Raw genomic sequence first — 20,275 nt, forward strand, 5'->3', positions numbered from 1 at the left:
AAGCCCCTCTGCCTCTTGCTCTAAGCTTCACTGCCTCTCCCTGACCTTCCCGGCTCTGATCCTGTCACCACAGGACCCCAGCTCCAGGACACGGAGACTTCCGTGAGTCATCCATCTGCCTCATCCTCCTTTCCTTCTCCAGCCATGCTCCTCGCTTTCTCTACCACCCATACCCTGGACCCTCTCTAAAGAACACAGAATTTAATGATGTAATGCTTTGGAGCAAGTGGGGAGTTGGTATAAACTTTTTAAGAGTTGAGTATGGGGGAGATTTAAAAACATCTCTTATTTATTCTTCGACAATTTAATACACCTAAACAATGACTCTGATTATATCCATACCCATATTTATTTGTTTGTTTGTTTGTTTGTGTATTTATTTCAGAAAACTTCTCACATGATAGCTCAAGCTGGCCCAGACCTAACTACATAGCCCAGGTTATCCTCAAACTCACAGTAATGCTCTTGCCTCCCGAATGCTAGATAACAGACTTGAACCATCAAGTCTGGCTTTTTAAAAAAATGCTATTTTTTATGTGTTTTAAGGTATTTTGCTTATGAATATCTGACTATGTACCATATGTGTATGGTGCTACAGAGGCCAGAAGAAGGTGTCAGATCCCCCTAGAGCTGGGGTGAGCAGTTTATGGATACTGGAAGTTGAGCACAGGTCCTCAGAAAAAGCAGCCACTGCTCTTAACCATGGAGCCATCTCTCCAGCCCTTTAGACTTGCTTCAGATCTGGCCCTAAGTGCTTGCAGCTTGTGACTGCTGCTGTTTTGTTTGGTTTTGTAGCTCTGGGGATTGAACCCAGGGCTTCAGGCTCATTAGACAAGCAACCTGTTGCTAAGCTATGTCCCAAGTGCGAGAGCTGACATTTTGCTGTATTTTATGTTTTGAGACTGGATATCATGTAGTCAGGCTGGTCTCAAACTGAGTATGACCTTGAAACCCCCACCCACCCACCTGCCTCTGCCTCCTGAGCTGGGATTACAGATATATGACGCCTTGTCCAGTCCCAAGAATAGAGTTTGAATCACAGAATATAAACATTTAAGAACTGGGCAGAAGGCATATTCAATGGTACAGAGTACGTGGTTAACACAAGCAAGACCCTGGGTTTGATCTCCAGCACTCAGCACAAGCTCCCCACGGCCTGTTGAGGCTCGAGAAGGACTATGACTCTGACTTCGGTCTGGGCTCCCAGTCTTCAGCCTTACCAGAATACCCAGACACCCCTATGCACAGAACGAAACCCCAGTTTGCAGTCAGGCCGGCAGTTGGGAAAGTGGCAGGAAGGAGTTTCAGAGACCTGGGGAACATCCCCAGCAGGGCAGTGCCCACCCCCCTGAACCCTGTGCAGGGTTATGTAAAGCCAAGGCTGGCATCACAGGTTTTTGAGACAGCGCACTGGCTGCCCTCGGCATCTCTGCTGCCCCTGCCCATGCCTGGTTTCCGTTCCCACCATGCTCCACGAAGGCCTGCCTCCTTCCCCTCCTTTATGGCACATTGCTTTGTATCACGTATTTCCCACCCATCTTGTCCCCTGCTGTGACATCCCTGGAAGAGTTCTCTTTTTCTCCCCTCAGCAGCTTTTCTGATTTTTCCCTCAGAGTCTCCTCAACTCCCTCACCTCCAGACTATGGTTCTGCCTCTTTCACTTTCTATGCAAATGAAGTCCTGGTCCCCTCTACCATGAGTTCCTCAAGCCAGACCACCTCCTGCCCCAGGACATCTCTGTGTCTTGTCCCTTCTTTATAACTTGTTCTAGTTTATCTTTTGCCTTCCACCTTCTCCCATATCCACTCACCCTCTCTCTCTCCCTCCCTCCCTCCTCTTCTCTCTCTCCTTTCCTCCCTTCCTCTCTGAAGCCGGCCTCCCCCGCCCCAGATGTCATTATCACACGCTCTGCTCACCAGGTAGCAGGAGGAGGCAAGAACACAGGCAGCTCAGACACAGCCAGGGAACTCTCCATGAGACTCCATGAGGCCCTCGCATGGCTCCAGAGAATCCCTTAGGCTCCCTCAGGAATCTCCACAGCACAGAGGTGGCAGCAGGAGGAGCAGAGGTGAGCCTGTCCCTACTGGCTGCTGGCCCCAACAGGTGTATTTCCCTGAAGGGGCCAGAATGAGTACTAGGGGGAGGAGGACAAAAGAAGGCGTGGCCTCATGCCAATTATTCTTACCCAGTCTTTTCTTTCCTCAATCCCCACCCTTTTCCCCCACCAGGAAAAAAATTAATACCTGAACACTCATGGCTCTGCTTCTGTCAACTTGAGCCAAGTGGGAGGGAGGGTAGGAGAGGGATGTAGGGAAAGAGAAACAAGACTGGCGGGAAGTGAGAGAGGGCACCTTCCTGCCTACGGCCCCTGAGACCTTTCCTCCCTCTCCTGGGTCTGCAGTGGCTACTGCTACTGTAGAAGGCAGCCAGGTCATTTCAGAAGGAAGGACAGAGACATAGGGAAGAGACAGCACAGAGATAAAGAACTTGAGGCTGAATACAGGAGAAAAGGAGAGATTTATAGATACTCTAATGAACATGGGGGAGGGAGGCGTAACTCTATATAGTAAGGGTTGTAATAGAGATACCCTACATGCTATCTTTTGGAAGGAGTGATGAGGTTAGACCATCAGCTCCCTATCAGCATGTGAAACATGGTGGTCCTGTCTAGGACAGGGAGTATCTGAGGCTACTGGGGGAAACAGTTTGAAAGATTTGCCAAGGTTAGTAGGGTTAACACGGAGACTAGGTAGAATGCTTATCCATGACCCGGATGTGAGGGGTGCCCCTAGAGAATCGGAGGCTTGGATCACCCCATTTTGGAACTCACCAATTTAGACAACCTCTCAGAACTCAGACTGAAGCAAGGAAGGATATGAACCCCAAGCAAAGAATCCCAGGCAGAATTCTGAAGTTCATGGAGGAGTATTGGTAAAGCTTTATACAGGAAAATGGGAGCTTTCTCCTCACCCTTAGCCACTACATGAATCTCTGCTTCTAGGACCTCAAGGTGCCATTCACTAAGAGTGGGTGTCTATGAGTGACTGGTCCTAGAGCAAAGACACAGCCCAAGATAAAAATCAACAGTTTGGCACTCTCAGGCAGAGCCAACCTTGCCGAGGCAATGTTGTGGCAGGCAGTCCCTTTTCAGAGACCGCCACCAAAGACCATGGTGAACCTAACAACACCAGTGGACCATGTGAGGAGGACATCGCATGTGGCCTAAACTGCGCTCTGTGTAGATCCTGTTTATATGATACTACAGAGACACGTATGACCTTCCAGCGCTCTCCTCCTGGGTATGAACCAAGTTACTCCATTGTTTTTAGGAGAAGGAAAGCCATGTGGTAGAGAGGGATGTGAGGTGCCTTGACAGGATGACAGGAAGCCATCACTGAAAACAGTTTGCATAGGGACCCTTGATCTTAGGGGTCATTCTTTTATGACAGCCCTTTTTTCTTTCCAGATTCATTATTTTATAATTTGTGTGCGTATGTATCAATGCATATGTGTCTGAGTTGGCATACACCACAGAAGCCTGCAGAAGCCAGGAGAGGGCATTGGATCCCCTGGAACTGGAATTAGAGACAGTTTGTGAGCTGCCGTGTGGGTGCTGGGAACTGAGCCCAGGTCCCCTGCAACGGCTGCACGTTCTCTTTGCCACTGCACCATTTCTCCCACCTCCACATCAAGTCTTGCTCATAGTTCCTCCTTAGTAACTTGTCACCTGGGGTTTTGTTTATTTCCTTTTGGTTTGATGAAGCCGTGTCTTGCTATATAGCCCAGGCTGGCCTGAGAATCTTGAGCCTCCTGCCTCAGCCTCAGGAATGTGCTACCGTGCCCTGCTCACCAATGGTGGTGGTGATGGTGGTGGTGGTGGTGGTGGTGGTGGTGGTGGTGGTGGTGGTGGTGGTGGTAGTGTTGATGGTGTTATTGGTGTTTGTGGTGGTGGTGGTACTGATGCTGGTGATGGGGTAGTGTTGGTATTGGTGTTGATGGTGGTGATGGTATTGATACTGATGGTGGTAGTGTTGATGATGGTGTTGGTGGTGGTGGTGGTAGTGTTGATGGTGTTATTGGTGTTTGTGGTGGTGGTGGTACTGATGCTGGTGATGGGGTAGTGATGGTATTGGTGTTGATGCTGGTGATGGTATTGATACTGATGGTGGTAGTGTTGATGATGGTGTTGGTGGTGGTGGTGGTGATGGTATTCATTTGTGTTTGTTTTGTTGCCTTGGTGACACTCTCTAAATTACACCTTCTCATCCATGAAGGCCAAAAACCTCCAGGGTCACATGGAACTAACAGTTAGCTAATACAGAGAATCTTCCACTCAAGGCATGGAAGGCTAGAGAGTTTCAGGGCATTCCCAGAGGCTGACCAGGAGACCTGGGCTTTACCTGTAGCTTTGTTACCCGAGGTAAGTCACGGTCTCTTTAAACCTTGTTTTTCTCATCTGAAAAATGGCAGTAATAACACTTACCAAAGAAGCTGTAAGACTGAGGTGAGCTTATAGACCAGAAAGCGCTTCATAAATGTTAGGATACCAGCAGAGGGCATCTGGCTTGTGGCTTCATCCTGACATCATCCCTGAAGGGAGGAATGAATGCAGCAAGGAGAAGAAAGAGTCTGAAACAGAGAACTAAGCTTGGCTGCCTATAAAGGTCTCCCCTGCCTCCATTTAGGTCTTTCAGTACTGGGGCCAAGAACTAGAAACCTCGTGAGAGGAGGTCTGTGATATTCCCCCAACCATCGTCTCTCTCAGGTCTCTTTGAGACCAGCTCCTGGTCTTGCTCATTTCCCAGTGTTAAGTGTCTCTAGTAATGTCTCTCTCTCTGCCCAGGTGAGTCTTGGAGATTTTTTTTCTTTTCTTCTGGCCTCCCAGTGTATCCTACAGGATAGGGAAAGAAACCATTGGCCTCTCCTAGTTGTGCCGTGCCAAGTCTCCCATGGCTCTAGGCTGCTGAGTTTGCTTCAGGTAGGAATATGATAGGGGAAGGGGGGAGGCAAAAGGGACTCTGTAGAAGTTTGGATAGTGAAATGATACTAAAAGCTTTTTCCGAGCGTAGAGTGTCTGACTGGAACAGACAGCTGAGCTCCAGACAGAACAGTCAAGATCTTTGCCCCATGTATGTGTACGCGCACACGGACATGCGTGGGCGTGTACCTCAGAGAACAGCATTGGTGCCACTTCTCAGTCACTGTCCATACTTTTATTGGTGGTGGTGGGTTTTCCCCAAGGAGAGAGGGTCAAGTTCTCTCATTTACCTAGCCAGATAGCTCAGGATGGCTGGAGACCCTCTCCCTGCAGCTAGTCAGCTAGTCAACTCATGGTCTGCCCTGGGGTCGACCTATCCCCGTCTCCAAGGTGCTTGGTTACAAGCCCACACCACCACAGCTGGCGTATTTTATGTGGATTCTGGACCTTGAACTCGGGTCCCTGTGCTCTGCAAACCTTGTACTTTACCACTGAGCTACCCCACCCCACCCCACCCCCAACATTCTTTTTTTTTATTTTTTTTTTATTAACTTGAGTATTTATTTACATTTCAAGTGTTATTCCCTTTCCCGGTTTCCAGGCCAACATCCCCCTAACCCATCCCCCTCCCCTACTTTATGGGTGTTCCCCTCCCCATCCTCCCCCCATTGCCGCCCTCCCCCCAACAATCACGTTCACTGGAGGTTCAGTCTTAGCAGGACCAAGGGCTTCCCCTTCCACTGGTGATCTTACTAGGATATTCATTGCTACCTATGAGGTCAGAGTCCAGGGTCAGTCCATGTATATAGTCTTTGGGTAGTGGCTTAGTCCCTGGAAGCTCTGGTTGCTTGGCATGGTTGTTCATATGGGGTCTCGAGCCCTTTCGAGCTCTTCCAGTTCTTTCTCTGATTCCTTCAACGGGGGTCCCGTTCTCAGTTCAGTGGTTTGCTGCTGGCATTCGCCTCTGTATTTGCTGTATTCTGGCTGTGTCTCTCAGGAGAGATCTACATCCGGCTCCTGTCGGCCTGCCCTTCTTCGCTTCATCCATCTTGTCTAATTGGATGGCTGTATATATGTGGGCCACATGTGGGGCAGGCTCTGAATGGGTGTTCCTTCTGTCTCTGTTTTAATCTTTGCCTCTCTATTCCCTGCCAAGGGTATTCTTGTTCCCCTTTTAAAGAATGAGTGAAGCGTTCACATTTTGATCATCTGTCTTAAGTTTCATTTGTTCTATGCATCTAGGGTAATTCAAGCATTGGGCTAATAGCCACTTATCAATGAGTGCATACCATGTGTGTTTTTCTGTGATACCCCCCAACATTCTAAGGACATTTCTCTTCTAATTTCTAGCCCCTAGTCTCTTGGGGTGCCCTGCCGTAACTCACCCAACACATACCTCATGTCTCTGTAGAACTTGGAGTACTAATGAAGCCACTCTAGACTAAATGAAAGTATCAGAGTGGGTGGGCAGGAAGTGGAACGGTCACTCAGACTACGTCTAGACTAAAAAGATTTACAGCTAGAATGTGGGCCCCAGTGTATGTCCCCCAACTCAGGGCAGGGCCTGTAACTTCATCTCCCTCGGGGAAGACCGAGGTTACAAGAGGTCAGGGTGTACCCTCTTCGTTACCGCGTCATAGTCAGGCTGAGTGACCAAGTGAAACAGAATTGACTTCCTTCATGGTTCTTGTCCTGAGTCACACAGAAAGGTGGAGTGGCAGCCAGGTCTTCCTGGGGCCAAAGTGAAAGAAGGGAACTAAACTGAGAGTCCTCAGTGTATGCTTGGCTCCCAGTTACTTCCTCATGGCAGATCACGAGTCGACTTACCGACTAGCTGCAGGGAGAGAGCCTCCAAAATGTCCCCGCTTTGGGTGGCCCTTTGGCCAACGACTGAGCAAAGTAAAGACTATTTCTACCCTGGGGCTTCCTCAGATGGGCAGCTTGTATGTCAGAGTTCCTACAGGGCAGGGGCTGTGACCCTGTCAGCTCTGCTCCGTCCTCCTAATGGATCCCTACCTCCTTAATATTGTTCTGGCCTTTCACCCCAGCTCCCTCTCCATTTCCAACAGGACCTAGCTTGAGATGATCATTTCAGAGATCGATACTGGCCTCTAAGGTTGAGCTCAAACCTGTGTCAGTCCTACCCTGAGTCTGGCCTCTCCCACTAACCCAGTGACAACACCACCACAAGACCTGCTGAGCCTTGTTTCCCACCATGCAGGCTCCTTGGCCACGTGACTGATGCCTGTAACCCGTGCGCAAAGGCAAGACTTTCGTAAAAGACAAGGAGGGGTATGGACACTCCTGTACCATGCACGGCCGGATCCAGAAATGCCAAGTTGTATGCTAAGATCTCTACAAAGGGGAAAGCCAAGGTGACAAAGAGAAGTTCTGTACCCTCAGCTCCAGTCCCAAGTCCACGGTGAAGGCATTTGGCATTTGGACCTCACAAAGGACAGTTCTCCTCCCAGGATTGAGTTTCTCAGCCTCTTTCTCTGAAAGTGCCAAGCATTTTCTTAGCGATTAGCTCACTTCCTTTTACCAACATCTGGGCAAGCGTCCCCATGAAACAGGGGCTGCTTTGCGCGCGCAGGGGGGTGTAGGAGGCCAGGGTTGGCTTAAAGCCCAGGATTCTCAAATTGTTCGGTTTGGCTGGTTTTAGTCAGAAGGAAAGCCTAGGCCAGGTAGTTCGCCACAACGACAAGTGGGAAAGAAAAGTATCCAAGCCTTCGGACTTACCACCCGTGTCCTACAGCGGGGCTCAGTCTTTTAAAACTTAAACTAAACAGCCTCGGCTGAATCTTAGAGTTAAGAGATGCTGATAGCCACAGTTTAAGTCACTCTTTCAAGGAGGAGGTGTGACCATTCACCCAACTGAAGGTGGCCAAACCTAGGTAGGTTTCCTGTTCCTTTCTGTGTTTTAGCCTCTGTGTTAATATTAAGCTGGTTTGTAGCCTTTTAATAGGCCAGTTAGAACCAGTGCCCCAATCTAAATCCCCACCATGAGCAACATGAAGGAAACACATCCATGGCCCACTGCCCTCTCCAAAGCAGGCCCATGGGCGCAATAATGCAGGCCAGGTGCAAAGCTGACCATAAATATAAAATTGAAGGATGTATCCCAATGGTTAGAGCGATCGCCTAGTATATATGAGGACCTGGGTTCAGTTCCAAGCACCACACTTAATCAATCAATCACCCTCTTCTATGTTTTTTGTTATTTAGGCCTGGTGGTGCATACCTATAATCTCAGTACTTGGAAGGTCAAAGGAGGAGGATTGTGACACCAAGGATAGCCTGGGCTACTTAGAGAGACCCTGTCTCAACCTAATAGTAATTAATTTAAGTGTATTTTTCCCACTCTAAAGATAATATATGCTCATTATGGGGCCCTCGAAAATTTAAGAGAAGATGAACGTCACTAGCCAGGCAGTGGTGACACATGCTTTTAATCCCAGCACTTTGGGAGGCAGAGGCAGGAAGGAGCATCTCTGTAAATTTGAGGCCAGCCTGGTCTACAGTGAGATTCAGGACAGCCAGGGCTACACAGAGAAACCCTGTCTTGAAAAAACAAAACAAGAAACAAACAAGCAAACGGTGAACATCCTTAATGTTTGACTGCGGAAGGGCACAGTCTGAACTTTGTGGAAGAGAGAACGGAAGACGGTCAGAGACAGAGGGGCCAGGCAGTTTGCTGTGGGATGGCGTCTCCTAGTGATGTTAGAAGTTACACTCAGAACATCTCACCAACATGACTGCTCACACATGAGCTGGACAAGAAAGACACCCAAGAGGGCTTGGGAGAAGAGATAGAAGCAGATACCAGTCACCCCTCCCCCGCCTCTCCTCCCCCACTCCCACCCTCCCCCACTCCCACCCTCCCCCACCTCCTCCCCCTCCCCCCATCTCCCACTTCTCCACCCAGTCCGAACGTCAGCCATCTTCCCTCAAAGGTAGACTGGCTACAGTTAAATAAGAGTTTAACTCCTTCTAGTTAAAGTGGACAAAGTGGACAAGGAGGAGCCCACAAGGCCTCAACCTTACAAAGAACTACGAACAACTGAAGAAAGCCTTCCCCAGGGAGGAGGACACCAGCTAGTTGTCCAGTGCCAAATGGTCAGCCCTGAAAACATGCACACGAGCCGGCTATTGTGACTGAGCATGTTGTATTTAGGAATATATATATGTACACATACACGCACACAGTAACCATTCATGTTTTTAGGAACATATACATGTACACATACATGCACACAGTAACCATTCATGTATTTAAGAACATATACGTGTACACATACATACACACAGTAACCATTCATGTATTTAAGAACATATACGTGTACACATACATGCACACAGTAACCATTCATGAAGTAAGAGACCGTGCATTTGAAGGAGAGCCGGGAAGGGTATGTGGAAGAATTTGGAGTTGAGAGAAGGGAAGGGGAACACATGTTGCAATAATATTATAATCTCAAAATTTTAAAAAGTCAAAACAAACGGAAACAAAAACCAACCCAAGGTCCTCTATTAATACTCGGGTAGATTTCTGGGCTTTTCCCTGGATAGTTTACCAATATTTTGTTGTTGTTTGTTTTGTTTTGTTCTGTTTAAAACAAGGTCTCACCGTGTAGCCCTGACTAGTTTAGAACATGACCACAGACTAGGCTGGCCTTGAACTCACTGAGACTGCCTGCTGCTTCTGTAGCACTGGAACTCACTCTGTAGACCAGGGTAGCCTCAAACTCACAGAGATCCTCCTGCCCCTGCCCCTTAGTGCTGGAACTAAAGGCTGGATAAATTTGTTACTCTTGGCATACACTAACGAACCTTAAACCTACATGTTTCCGTTATTATGAACATTTCATCCACTGTTTTTTTGGGGTTTTTTTCCTTTTTGAGACAAAGCTTTGCTGTGTAGCTTAGGTGGCCTGGAACACGCCATTGTGCTGCTTCAGTTCCCTGAGTGCTGGGGTGTGTGTACTCCTATACCCAGCTCATATACCCAGCTCATATACCCAGCTTTTAAAGGCAACGTAATACGCCACTGAACGCCACCGTGTGCATCCTGTGTGTGTAACTTGTTTAACTGAGTCAGACAGTTGGGTTGTCTGTAGCTGTCTCTTTTATAAGACAAAAAGAGATGACAGTTTCGGTACCCACAGCCCCTCCTATATTTAGGCTCATTTTTTCAAGCCAGAGCCAGTCCTGGTGTGCTTGGCTCCACAGGTTATAACAGGAAGTTGACACGAACCAGCTTATTACAGGATCTAAAATGTTTTCTTGGACATTTTGGGGGTCGATTATATTTTTTAATGTTGACAGCCGAACGGTAAAAGCACAGCCAAGAGCAGAATGGGATAATTACTGCTTTGCACAGGGTTTGCAAAACAGGTGGAGTCCCCCAAGGAGTCCTTCCTGGGTGAACTCTCAGCCAGAATGCTGGGATATCAGGCATCTCGATTGAATACCTCAGCCTCGACCCTTAGTCAGGCAAATATTCTCGAAAATGATGCAAAAATAATTTGAAGAGGGAGCAAGGAGAAGTAGAGTCAGTCAGAGGTTTAGAGCAGGAGGCAGTGGACGCAGTCTGACAGCTAGGAGAGACTTCATACTGAGAGACTGGCTGACCCAGAGACCAAAGAGACAGAGGGAACCGAGTCAGGCAGTCTTAGCAAGTTCTCTGACACACACTAAACTGGAACCAGAGAAGACAGCAAGCCAGCAGCCAGTAACTGCCTGACCCCATGTCCCAGGCACCATGCCAACGCAGCAGAGACGGATGAAATGGACAAGAAGTCCTTGCATCGCCAGGGGCACTGTTTAGGGCGGACCTAGGCACGAAGGGAGGGACATTTAAGGAGCGGCCTCTGGGTCTGTGAGTTTGATGAATGGTTGTTTGCTGTGCGTGGGGGGAGAATCAATAAAGGTCAAAGGCCTCTGTGTGGGTTTTCCAGTGTAACTGATTTGGCAGCTTCGAGCCACAGAAAGCTGTTCTCTCACAGTTAAGGGGACATGAGGTCTAAAATCAGGATGTCAAAGGCCTATCTTTGCTTTTAGAATGAGCAGCAGTCCTCGACACTCCTAGACTTAACAACCCCTCTAATCCCTTTCTTCACCGTCACATGTCTCATGGCCATCCCCTCCAAGTGCATCTGTCCTCTTTTCAGGAGATCTTTGTCACTGGATAAGGTCCACCCTAAACTAATACAATCAGTCGGACACAACCAATAACATCTTCAAGGACATTTCCAAATAAATCCACATTCTGAGATTCTAGGTGACATTCTGGGGGTCTAGTACAAACCCCTTAAATAAACTTGGGGAGGAATAAACATTTGGGTCATCATTACATGGAAGTTGGGTGGAGGGAGCATTTGCCTACTACGGTGCTCTAGCTGATTGGCGACCTTATGAGAGAGCATACCAGCAAGTGAGCCATTTCATCCTGGGCTGGTCCTGGACATCAGGGAGTCACAAGCCAGGCTGGGTAACCAAGAGAAACAACGGGCTAATTCCTAACCAGATTTCCTCAGGGCTTGAAATTGGGTGGGCAGCTGTTCTGGAATTCCAGACTTACACGTCTCACCAGCCCATGCGGAGAGCCCCCACCCAGTGTCCAAGAGGACTTGGGAGAAGTGATAGAAGCGGATACCAGCCATCCCCCCACAGTCCCACACCCCTCCCTTCAAGCCCGAATGTCAGCCATCTTCCCTCAAAGGTGGATTGGTACAGTTAGATGTGAGTTTAACTCCTTCTAGTTTCCTGCAAAACTCCCAGAGAGTAAGGGTGGGAGAGGGCAAAGGGATAGGAGGACAATTCACTTAAGAATAAGTTAACTCCACCCCATCCTCAAGCATTCCACAGCTGGGCGTATCAATCAACCTCCCAGGTGCCATTCTGACCCTGCACCCAGCTCCAGGTTGGGGGAACTGGGCCTGGGCATTTCCCTTTGGCTACACCATGCCACACCTGCCCCTTTACAGAAAAAAAAAAAAAACGTGACTTCTCACCATCAACCTGATTTCTCTAAATTGTTTTTCAGAGCCAGGGACAGTGTCTAATAATAATCTTTCCAAACGTGTCTGCTTCAGCAATACATCCTCTCATCAGACGACTTCAAGAAAAACATCACATAACACAACTGAATCGCCAAATAAACCAGAAATTTCCATTTCAGTGTCATTCTTTGCAGGTTCAGTGAACTTTATCAATAGTATTCAAGAGAGTCAGGCTCTCTAAGCCCCTCCCCTTATTCTGGGAGTCTGAAGTGGAAACTGTGAGGGGAGATGCTCTGAGTTTGGGAACTGATTTGGAATTGGGACTCCTCAGTACCTGAGGGCCTCTCTCTTACTCTCTGTCCTTGCTGGGGTGGGTGGTCCAGGGTTTCTTACTCCTTGGAGGCCAGGTAGGCCATGAGGTCCACCACTCTGCTACTGTAGCCATATTCATTGTCATTCCAGGAAATGAGCTTTACAAAGTTGTCACTGAGAGCAGTGCCAGCCCCATCAAAGCTGGGAGAGTGGACATCACTGTTAAAGTCACGGGAGACAAGCTGGTCCTCAGTGTAACGCAGGATATCCTTTAGTGTCCTCCATTTCTTGCTTCGCTTTTTTGATGTCATTGTACCTGACTGCTTTCTCCAGGTGGCCTGTCAGATCCACAGCTAGGAACACAGGAGGCCATGCCAGAAAGCTTCCTATGAAACTCTGGGATGGCCTTACTCACAGACTTGGCAGCACCAGTTGATACAGAGATGGAGTTCTGGGCAACCCCATGGCCATTATATCACAGATTCCCATAAGAGCATTCAGTCTTCTGAGTGGCGGTGATAGGCACCCAGGTTGTTAAGATGTCGTGAGGGGGCTCTAGGAGGAGCTTGGGGCTTCTCTGCTTTCTCACTAGCTGGAGTCCTTAAGTTCATAGGAGAGTTGAAAGATGTGTTATGCCATGTGAATGTCACCATCTAGGGAGGAGACCATTTTGCAAAATCCCCTGGACTATAAGCCTGTCCTTCTTCCCACCCACCTCAGGAAGCTTGGGCCAGGTTCCCATCACTACTACCAATACATACACACCACACACACACACACACACACACACACACACACACACACACACAATGCCCCAGGGATTCTTCTGGGTCTTCATTCTCCTTACAGGGAAGAGGAAGTTTTCAAAGGTGGCCTTTTGTGGTCATCACTTTCCTTGGCTGGTCTCTGAAGGGCCTCAGGGTTTGTAGTTGTGGCACTGTGGGACCAGCCTGATTTCCAGTCAGTCCTAAGCTTCCTAACCTATTCTACCCTGGTCTTTGCAGAGAACCCCAGAGGTGTTGGGTGACCAGGCTTACCCACTTCCCTAGATTTAATTCATTGTCCACCAACTGGCCTGAAAACACACACCCATGGATGCCAACAGCCATGATGGTTCTGATCTCATATCCACTAGTGAACTAACAAGCTAGCCTGCCATGGTCTTACAACAATAATCAAACCAAAACAACTCACACCAGACCCTGGGTTAGAGACAAAGAACTTCGTTGCAGCTGGTAACATCAGCTTCATGGTTTCCTTGGTTCCTCTGCTACTTTCCCTGAGACAATACAGAGGCAGGCCCAGATGGGTTCTGTGATCCAAAGTGGGCTTGCATCCCAGCTGCCCCGATCAGGAACACCAAGATCTTATCTACAGCTATAAAAGGAACCCGCTCGTCGCTTCTCGGCCTTTTGGCTAAGATCATGTGTAAAGGAACCCGCTCAGCCTTTCCCCCCAGAGCTAAATGCTCTCTTTATAATATTGGACAGTAAACAGATCCACCTTGTGCCACCAAGTGAGGCCCTACCTTGTCTTCCAATGTTCTCACTGTATGTATAATCATTCTGGAAGAGCCCAGAACAAAAGGACAAAATGTCAACGCGTTTGTTCTTGAAATTTGCAGAAATGTGATTGGGTCATAGAAAAATTGTCTCCCAATGTCCAGGAGCCAGGGGAGACCAAGGCTCCACTAGCATGGGCCGTTGGCTCCATTCCCTGTCTCTAGGTTTCTTGAGTGGTTCATTTAGGCATCACAGAACCCCTTCCCTCAAGTCACCATCCCTGAAAAGGTAACATTTGTCAAATGGACACTTGAAAAACTGACAAATGCAGAGAGTTTGTAGAATTGTGTCATTCGAGGTTTCGAGAACTGTCGGAAGCACCTGAGAGAAAGGAAAGGTGTGTTTTAGCTTCCGGTTTCAGAAGAGTGAATCCACAGTCAGCTAACCCCAGACAGCCCAAAGAAAGGGTGTTTAGAGAAGGTTTCTCACCTTGTGAAGAATGTGAATAGAGGCCAAGGGGGCCAGAAGATAAGATATGGCTTCGAAAAGCACATGGTCTTTTGGGAGACTTTTCAGATTCAAGCCAAAGCATGGATTAAGTATGAAAGAAGCCAAGGCTGGCAAGTTAGCTTAACACAAAGGGACTTACCACTAATACTTGAGGGCTGAGTTCCATCCCCAGGACATATGTGGTAGAGGAGAACTGACTCCCACAAGTTGTCCTCTGATACACACTCACACACACACACATACACACACACATATTCAGATGCACACATGAGCACATACACTCAGATATGCACACATACACACACACTCAGACAAACACATGTACATATACACGCATGTGGGCACACACACTCAGCATGAGCACACACATACACTCAGATATGCACACATGTGAGCACTCAGGCACACACACATACACACATGCACACATGTGGGCACACACATTCAAATGCACACACATAATACACACTCAGACACACACGCATATACACATGCAGACATGTAAGTACACACACTCAGATGCACACATGAACACACACATACACTCAGACATGTACACACACTCAGACACATACACTTACACACACACATACACACACATACACACACACTCAGATGCACACATGAGCACACACACTCAGATATGCACACATACACATATACACATATGTGGGCACACACACTCAGCATGAGCACACACATACACTCAGATATGCACACACATGTGAGCACTCAGGCACACACATATACACACATGCACACATGTAGGTACACACACTCAGATGCACACATGAGCACACACTACACTCAGACATGTACACACACACACACACACACACACACTGAAAGGAGCACTAGTAGAGAAGGTGCAGCAGTTGTCAGTGCTGCAGCTACAGCTGGCTTCAGGAATCCAAGCTACTTATATAGTCTCCTGACGGTTCCCACTCACAAAGGCACTGTGCTCGCTTGGTCCAGTGCTCTGTCACATCTTGACATCTGAAGGTTTATGATGAGGCTCTGCAAATCATGCAGTGGCCCCGGTGGTGACACTACATACGCATAAATCAGGATACTGTGCAAAATCATGGGGAAAAATGGGAACTTAGAGGGGAAATGGAGTTAGGACAACAAGACTCAAAAACCTTGTTGATGGCTAGGTGTGGTTACCATACTTGAGAAGCTGAAGTGGGAGGGTCTTGAATTTGAGGTCAACCTGTCCTACCTAGCAAGACCCTGTCTTAACTCTCATCCCTGAAACACTACATCTTTGGTGCATTAAAAACATATGCCTAGCCAGGTACAGCGGCTCTCGCTTTTAATCCCAGCACTGGAAGGTAGAAATGGGAGGACCTCTGTGAATTTGAGGCCAGCCTGATCTACAGAGTGAACTCCAGGACAGCCAGGGCTAATAGAGGACCCTATCTCAAAAACAAAACAAAACAAAAAGCCAAAAATAAAGCAAATGTATACACCTCATAAGAGTGGTAGCATATTTACACAGTTAGAGGTCATGAAACACATTTCTGCTACACTGATAACAGCAGTTTGTCTCCTGAAAGAGATGAGATTGGTCTGGCTATGGTGTGGGAGAGGTGGGAAGGGTAGAAGGAAGTTTATCTGACACCAGATACAGAATGAGGTGTCCTATGACACATGAGGTGAACCAAAGGGGTTAGGACTGCCTGTGATGCCTATGGGTGTGTGTCTCTTTATATTTTTATAGGAGTCAGTTTCTTGTTCTTTTATTGTAGTGATGATTTCCAAAGATAAACTATCTTACTCCTGCACACGGTGTTTTCCTCATGCTCTGATAGCACCCGTACACACACACACACACACACACACTCACGAACACACATATAAACACACAGACATACATACACACAGACACACAGACACACATGCACACACATGCACAGACACACATACCCACACATACAAACACACATGCACACAGACACATACAAACATACAAATGCACAAACATACATACACATAGACACACAGAGACACACATATGCACACACACATGAACACACACACACATACACACACAGAGACACCCACACACAGACACAGACTCAGACACACAGACACACACAATACACATACATACACATATATATACACACGTATATACCACACATATGCACACACACATATACACATACACACAGACATACATACACACAGACACACCCACACACAGATACACACAAACACACATACATATATAATATATACACACACATATACACATATGCACACACATGCACACACATATACACACACAGACATACATACAGATGCACACAGACACACACACACAGACATACAGACAGACAGACACACACATGCACACACACATGCACACACATACACACATACACACAGACATACATTCACACATATACACACAGATACACACAAACACACATACATATATATACACATGCACACACACGTGCACACACAGACACACACGCAGACATACAGACAGACAGACACACACACACACATGCACACACACAAACACACATACACACACATGGACACACATAGAGACACACAGACACACACATGCACACACACAGACACACAGACACATACATGGACACACAGACACACACATGGACACACAGACACACACATGCACACACACATGTAAACACACACACACACATACACAGGATCTCACTGGAACAAGTTTGTGGATCGAGAGCTGTAGCCACACTGTCTGCTCTAATGTTCACAAGGATTGACTTAGATTACTGCCATAGTATCAACCCTGTGAAGAAGTTTCTGTGAGATTCTATAGGAGAAAGAGGTGGGGACCCACCTATGTGAAGAACTGTGAGAAGAATCAGCTGTTGCAAGTCCATAAATTCTTCATGGCTTAACTTTCAGGGCCTCCCAGACAATCAGTAAGTAACTAATACTGAGATGTCCACCAACCCCCACCCCCACCCTACAGCCAGCCTGCCTGGGGCACACTTGTCCATCCATGGCTAGTTGGGCAAACTGCCTTTGCGTGTTCCCCTCTTTTTATACTACTTTTTGCTTTGGTTCAATGACAGCTGGCTGACAGGTCTTCTTTGCCCAGGGTGTTGCAAACCACATGCATGCAAAGACCCACCCACCTCTGAGAATTCAAGGGAAATCACCCATCCTGGATTATGCAGCTCAAGTCTTCCTCCTTCTCTTGCTTCCTGCTAGAAGGTGGAGAAGCTAAGCTCTTTCTCCTCCCCGGCTGTTGACTGAGTGTGACAGTCCGCTGGTTAGCACAATGTTAGTCTCTGACTAGCCAGCCACACTGTAGGTAACACTCAGATGTGTGGGTTATGATAACGGTTGCCTAGGTTACTTTCCCAGGGTCAAAGGCCCTTCATCGGGCCTTCAGTGGGGCAAAAAGGTTTGGCATCTGTACTCTCAGGTCTTGGCCATCATAGATTTCCTTCCCCCCACCCATTTTTAGCAGTGCTGGGGAATGAACTCAGAGCTCATGCATGCTAAGAAAATGCTCCACCACTGAGCTACCTAACCCCTTGAGTCAGATTTCTCCAAAAAGAAGTCCTACATCAGTCTGTAGTAATGAAGACAGCCTGGCACTGGCGTAGCAGACAGGTATACCAATGGAATAGAAGACATGGCTATAAAACGACACGGCTATGACCCCTTAATTTTTGACATAGGAGGTAAAAGCATTCTTTGGGGGGTGGGGGTGGAGATAGCCTGTTGAGCAAATTGTGCTGGCAAAACCGGTTTCCACCTGCAGAAGATGAAATTGGATTATAGCTTTCGCCTAATACAAAAATCAGCTCAGGGGTTTTGGGGATTTAGCTCAGTGGCGGAGTGCTTGCCTAGCAAGCTCAAGGCCCTGGGTTCGGTCCCCAGCTCTGAAAAAAAGAAAAAAAAATCAACTCAGAAATGAATTATGGGTCTTAATTTAAAACCAGAGACACTGAAACTTTTAAAGGGAAACACGGGGATGCCCTTTAAGACACTGGGGTGGGCATGGACTTTTTGAACAGCACACTAATGGCACAGGACTAACCCCATACCACAGGCAGGCTATGTTACGATAACACTGTGAAAGACACGACCCTTAGAGCACAAGGCCCACAGAAAGGGCAAAGTCTTCACCGGCTATACCGACACAAGGGGCTGAGATCCAGAGTTTACAAAGAATTGCAATTAAACACCAAAGAAATAAAACCACCAGTCAGCAAGTAGGCAAATTAACTGAACAGATACTTTTCAAAAATTAGCATAAATAGCCAATGGCCATTGAAAAGTATTCCATTTCCCTAGCCATCAGGCAAATGCGAATTAATGTTATTCTAAAATGTCACCTCGACCCACTCAGAACGGCTGTCATCAACAAATCTGACCATGATGTTGGAGGGACATGGAGGGAAAGGAACCCTTATTCGCTGCTGGTGGGACTGCGAATTAATATAGCCATTGTGCAAATCAGCTGGAGATTCCTCAAAAAAAAAAAAACTAGAACTACCTCATGACCCCCCCCATTCCTCTCCTGGGCATATGCCCAGAGAATTCCACACTCTGTCGTAGAGCCCTCTGTACCCTCACATTTACTTATATCCATTATAAATATTGCTATGTTTTTATATATTTATAGCAATATTTATGTTTATTAATGTATTCGATCATATTAATTATATAATTATAATAAATATTTCTATATATTTATTGCTATAGAAAACTCATTGTTTATTCATATAGCAAAGAATTAGAATCAACCTAGTTGCCCATCAACAGATGATAATGGAAGTTTTGTACTGTGCTCTAAAGAAAAATGAAGTTTAAAAAAAAATGTAAGAAAATGGAGGGACCTAAAATGTATAACATTAAGAGGGTCACACAATTGCAGAAAGGAAGAAAAAGAAAAACCACACGTTCTCACCATACGATAGTGGAATCCATCGTATGTGTCTATATGTTAAACAAATGTGCATGTATACAAAGTACCGTATATGCGGGTACCGTATAACATGTAAAAAACAGGAAAGATGAATGAAGATACCGCTCATGGGCTATGAAAGAGAGGGTAGAAAGGCAAGCGTTTTCTGGGTTTTAGTTCTCTCATGAGATTTTTGTTTTAGGTGCTAGATACATGCATAAGAAATGCGTTTGACTCTGAAGGTGTGAAATTTACTGTGAGGTTCCTGAGCTCCCATCCTGAATGCCTATTGCAAGTGCAGAGCTCTCTAAGGTTGTATGGACTTTAGGTCTGGTTAATTTTGGTAGGAGATGCTTTCTATTTATTTGCAAGAGTTCTTTTTCCAATTAAGTTTATAAAATAAAATTTAAAAATAGATTAACTTAAGAAAGAAAGACTGGGTGGCAGGGTGTTGTCGTCTGTGACTTCATTTTGTATTTCTCCTATTCCTTTGCTTGGGCCTAGCACTTGCCCTTCGCTCTACATTCCTGTAATCTTGTCTGAGATGATTCCGGAAGCCGGCTGTTAAACGCGAAGCTGACCCAAACCTGGGACATCCTGCCCTCAAGAGAAAAAAACGTCATCCCAGGGACTCGCTACCCCATAGGCACCATAACAGCAGGCTGCTCAGCTCGAGCCCCTGGAAATGTTACTTATGCAGCTCCTGATCTGATCCTCGCTTTAATATTCCCCCACTTCCCCAGTGAAAAGAGGACTTGAGACCCTAAGCCTGACAACTATCCAGGCTGCCTGCACCCTCGTGAGAGCCTCCCGTTGTGTCCAAACCTCATCTCTCAGACCCTGTCCTCTCTCGGTGGGATGAGCTTCCGGATCCGGGTTGGATCACATGACTACTCTGCTTTCCCCACAGAGAAAAGAGCGTGGAGTTTTGTGATAGTGGAAAAGTGTGCAGAAGTTGGGGTGCAGACCAGAGGATGGGGCTTTGCCGTGCGAGGGCCAACAAACAGGGCTTGAAACATTCTGGAACCTTCCTGAGAGCCCTGCAAGG

At 47.1% G+C, this 20,275-nt stretch overlaps 1 protein-coding gene across 3 annotated transcripts in view; it reads right to left on the reverse strand.

Annotated features, from left to right (window-relative positions):
* Window positions 1-18,987, reverse strand: part of Muc4 (mucin 4, cell surface associated) — a 61,880-nt gene extending 42,893 nt beyond the window's left edge. The window contains exon 1 of one of the 3 annotated variants that reach the window (XM_063270513.1): window positions 14,443-18,984. In XM_063270513.1, coding sequence (XP_063126583.1) covers window positions 14,443-14,572 — 130 coding nt within the window. In that variant the 5' untranslated portion in view covers window positions 14,573-18,984. Of the gene's footprint in view, window positions 1-1,916; window positions 2,102-14,442 lie in introns of those variants that run through there. The other 2 variants (NM_001419613.1, XM_063270514.1) reach the window with 2 other exon arrangements.
* Window positions 18,988-20,275: the final 1,288 nt, after the last annotated feature.

The sequence above is a fragment of the Rattus norvegicus genome, chromosome 11, assembly GCF_036323735.1.
Source record: "Rattus norvegicus strain BN/NHsdMcwi chromosome 11, GRCr8, whole genome shotgun sequence".
Classification (NCBI taxonomy): domain Eukaryota; kingdom Metazoa; phylum Chordata; class Mammalia; order Rodentia; family Muridae; genus Rattus; species Rattus norvegicus.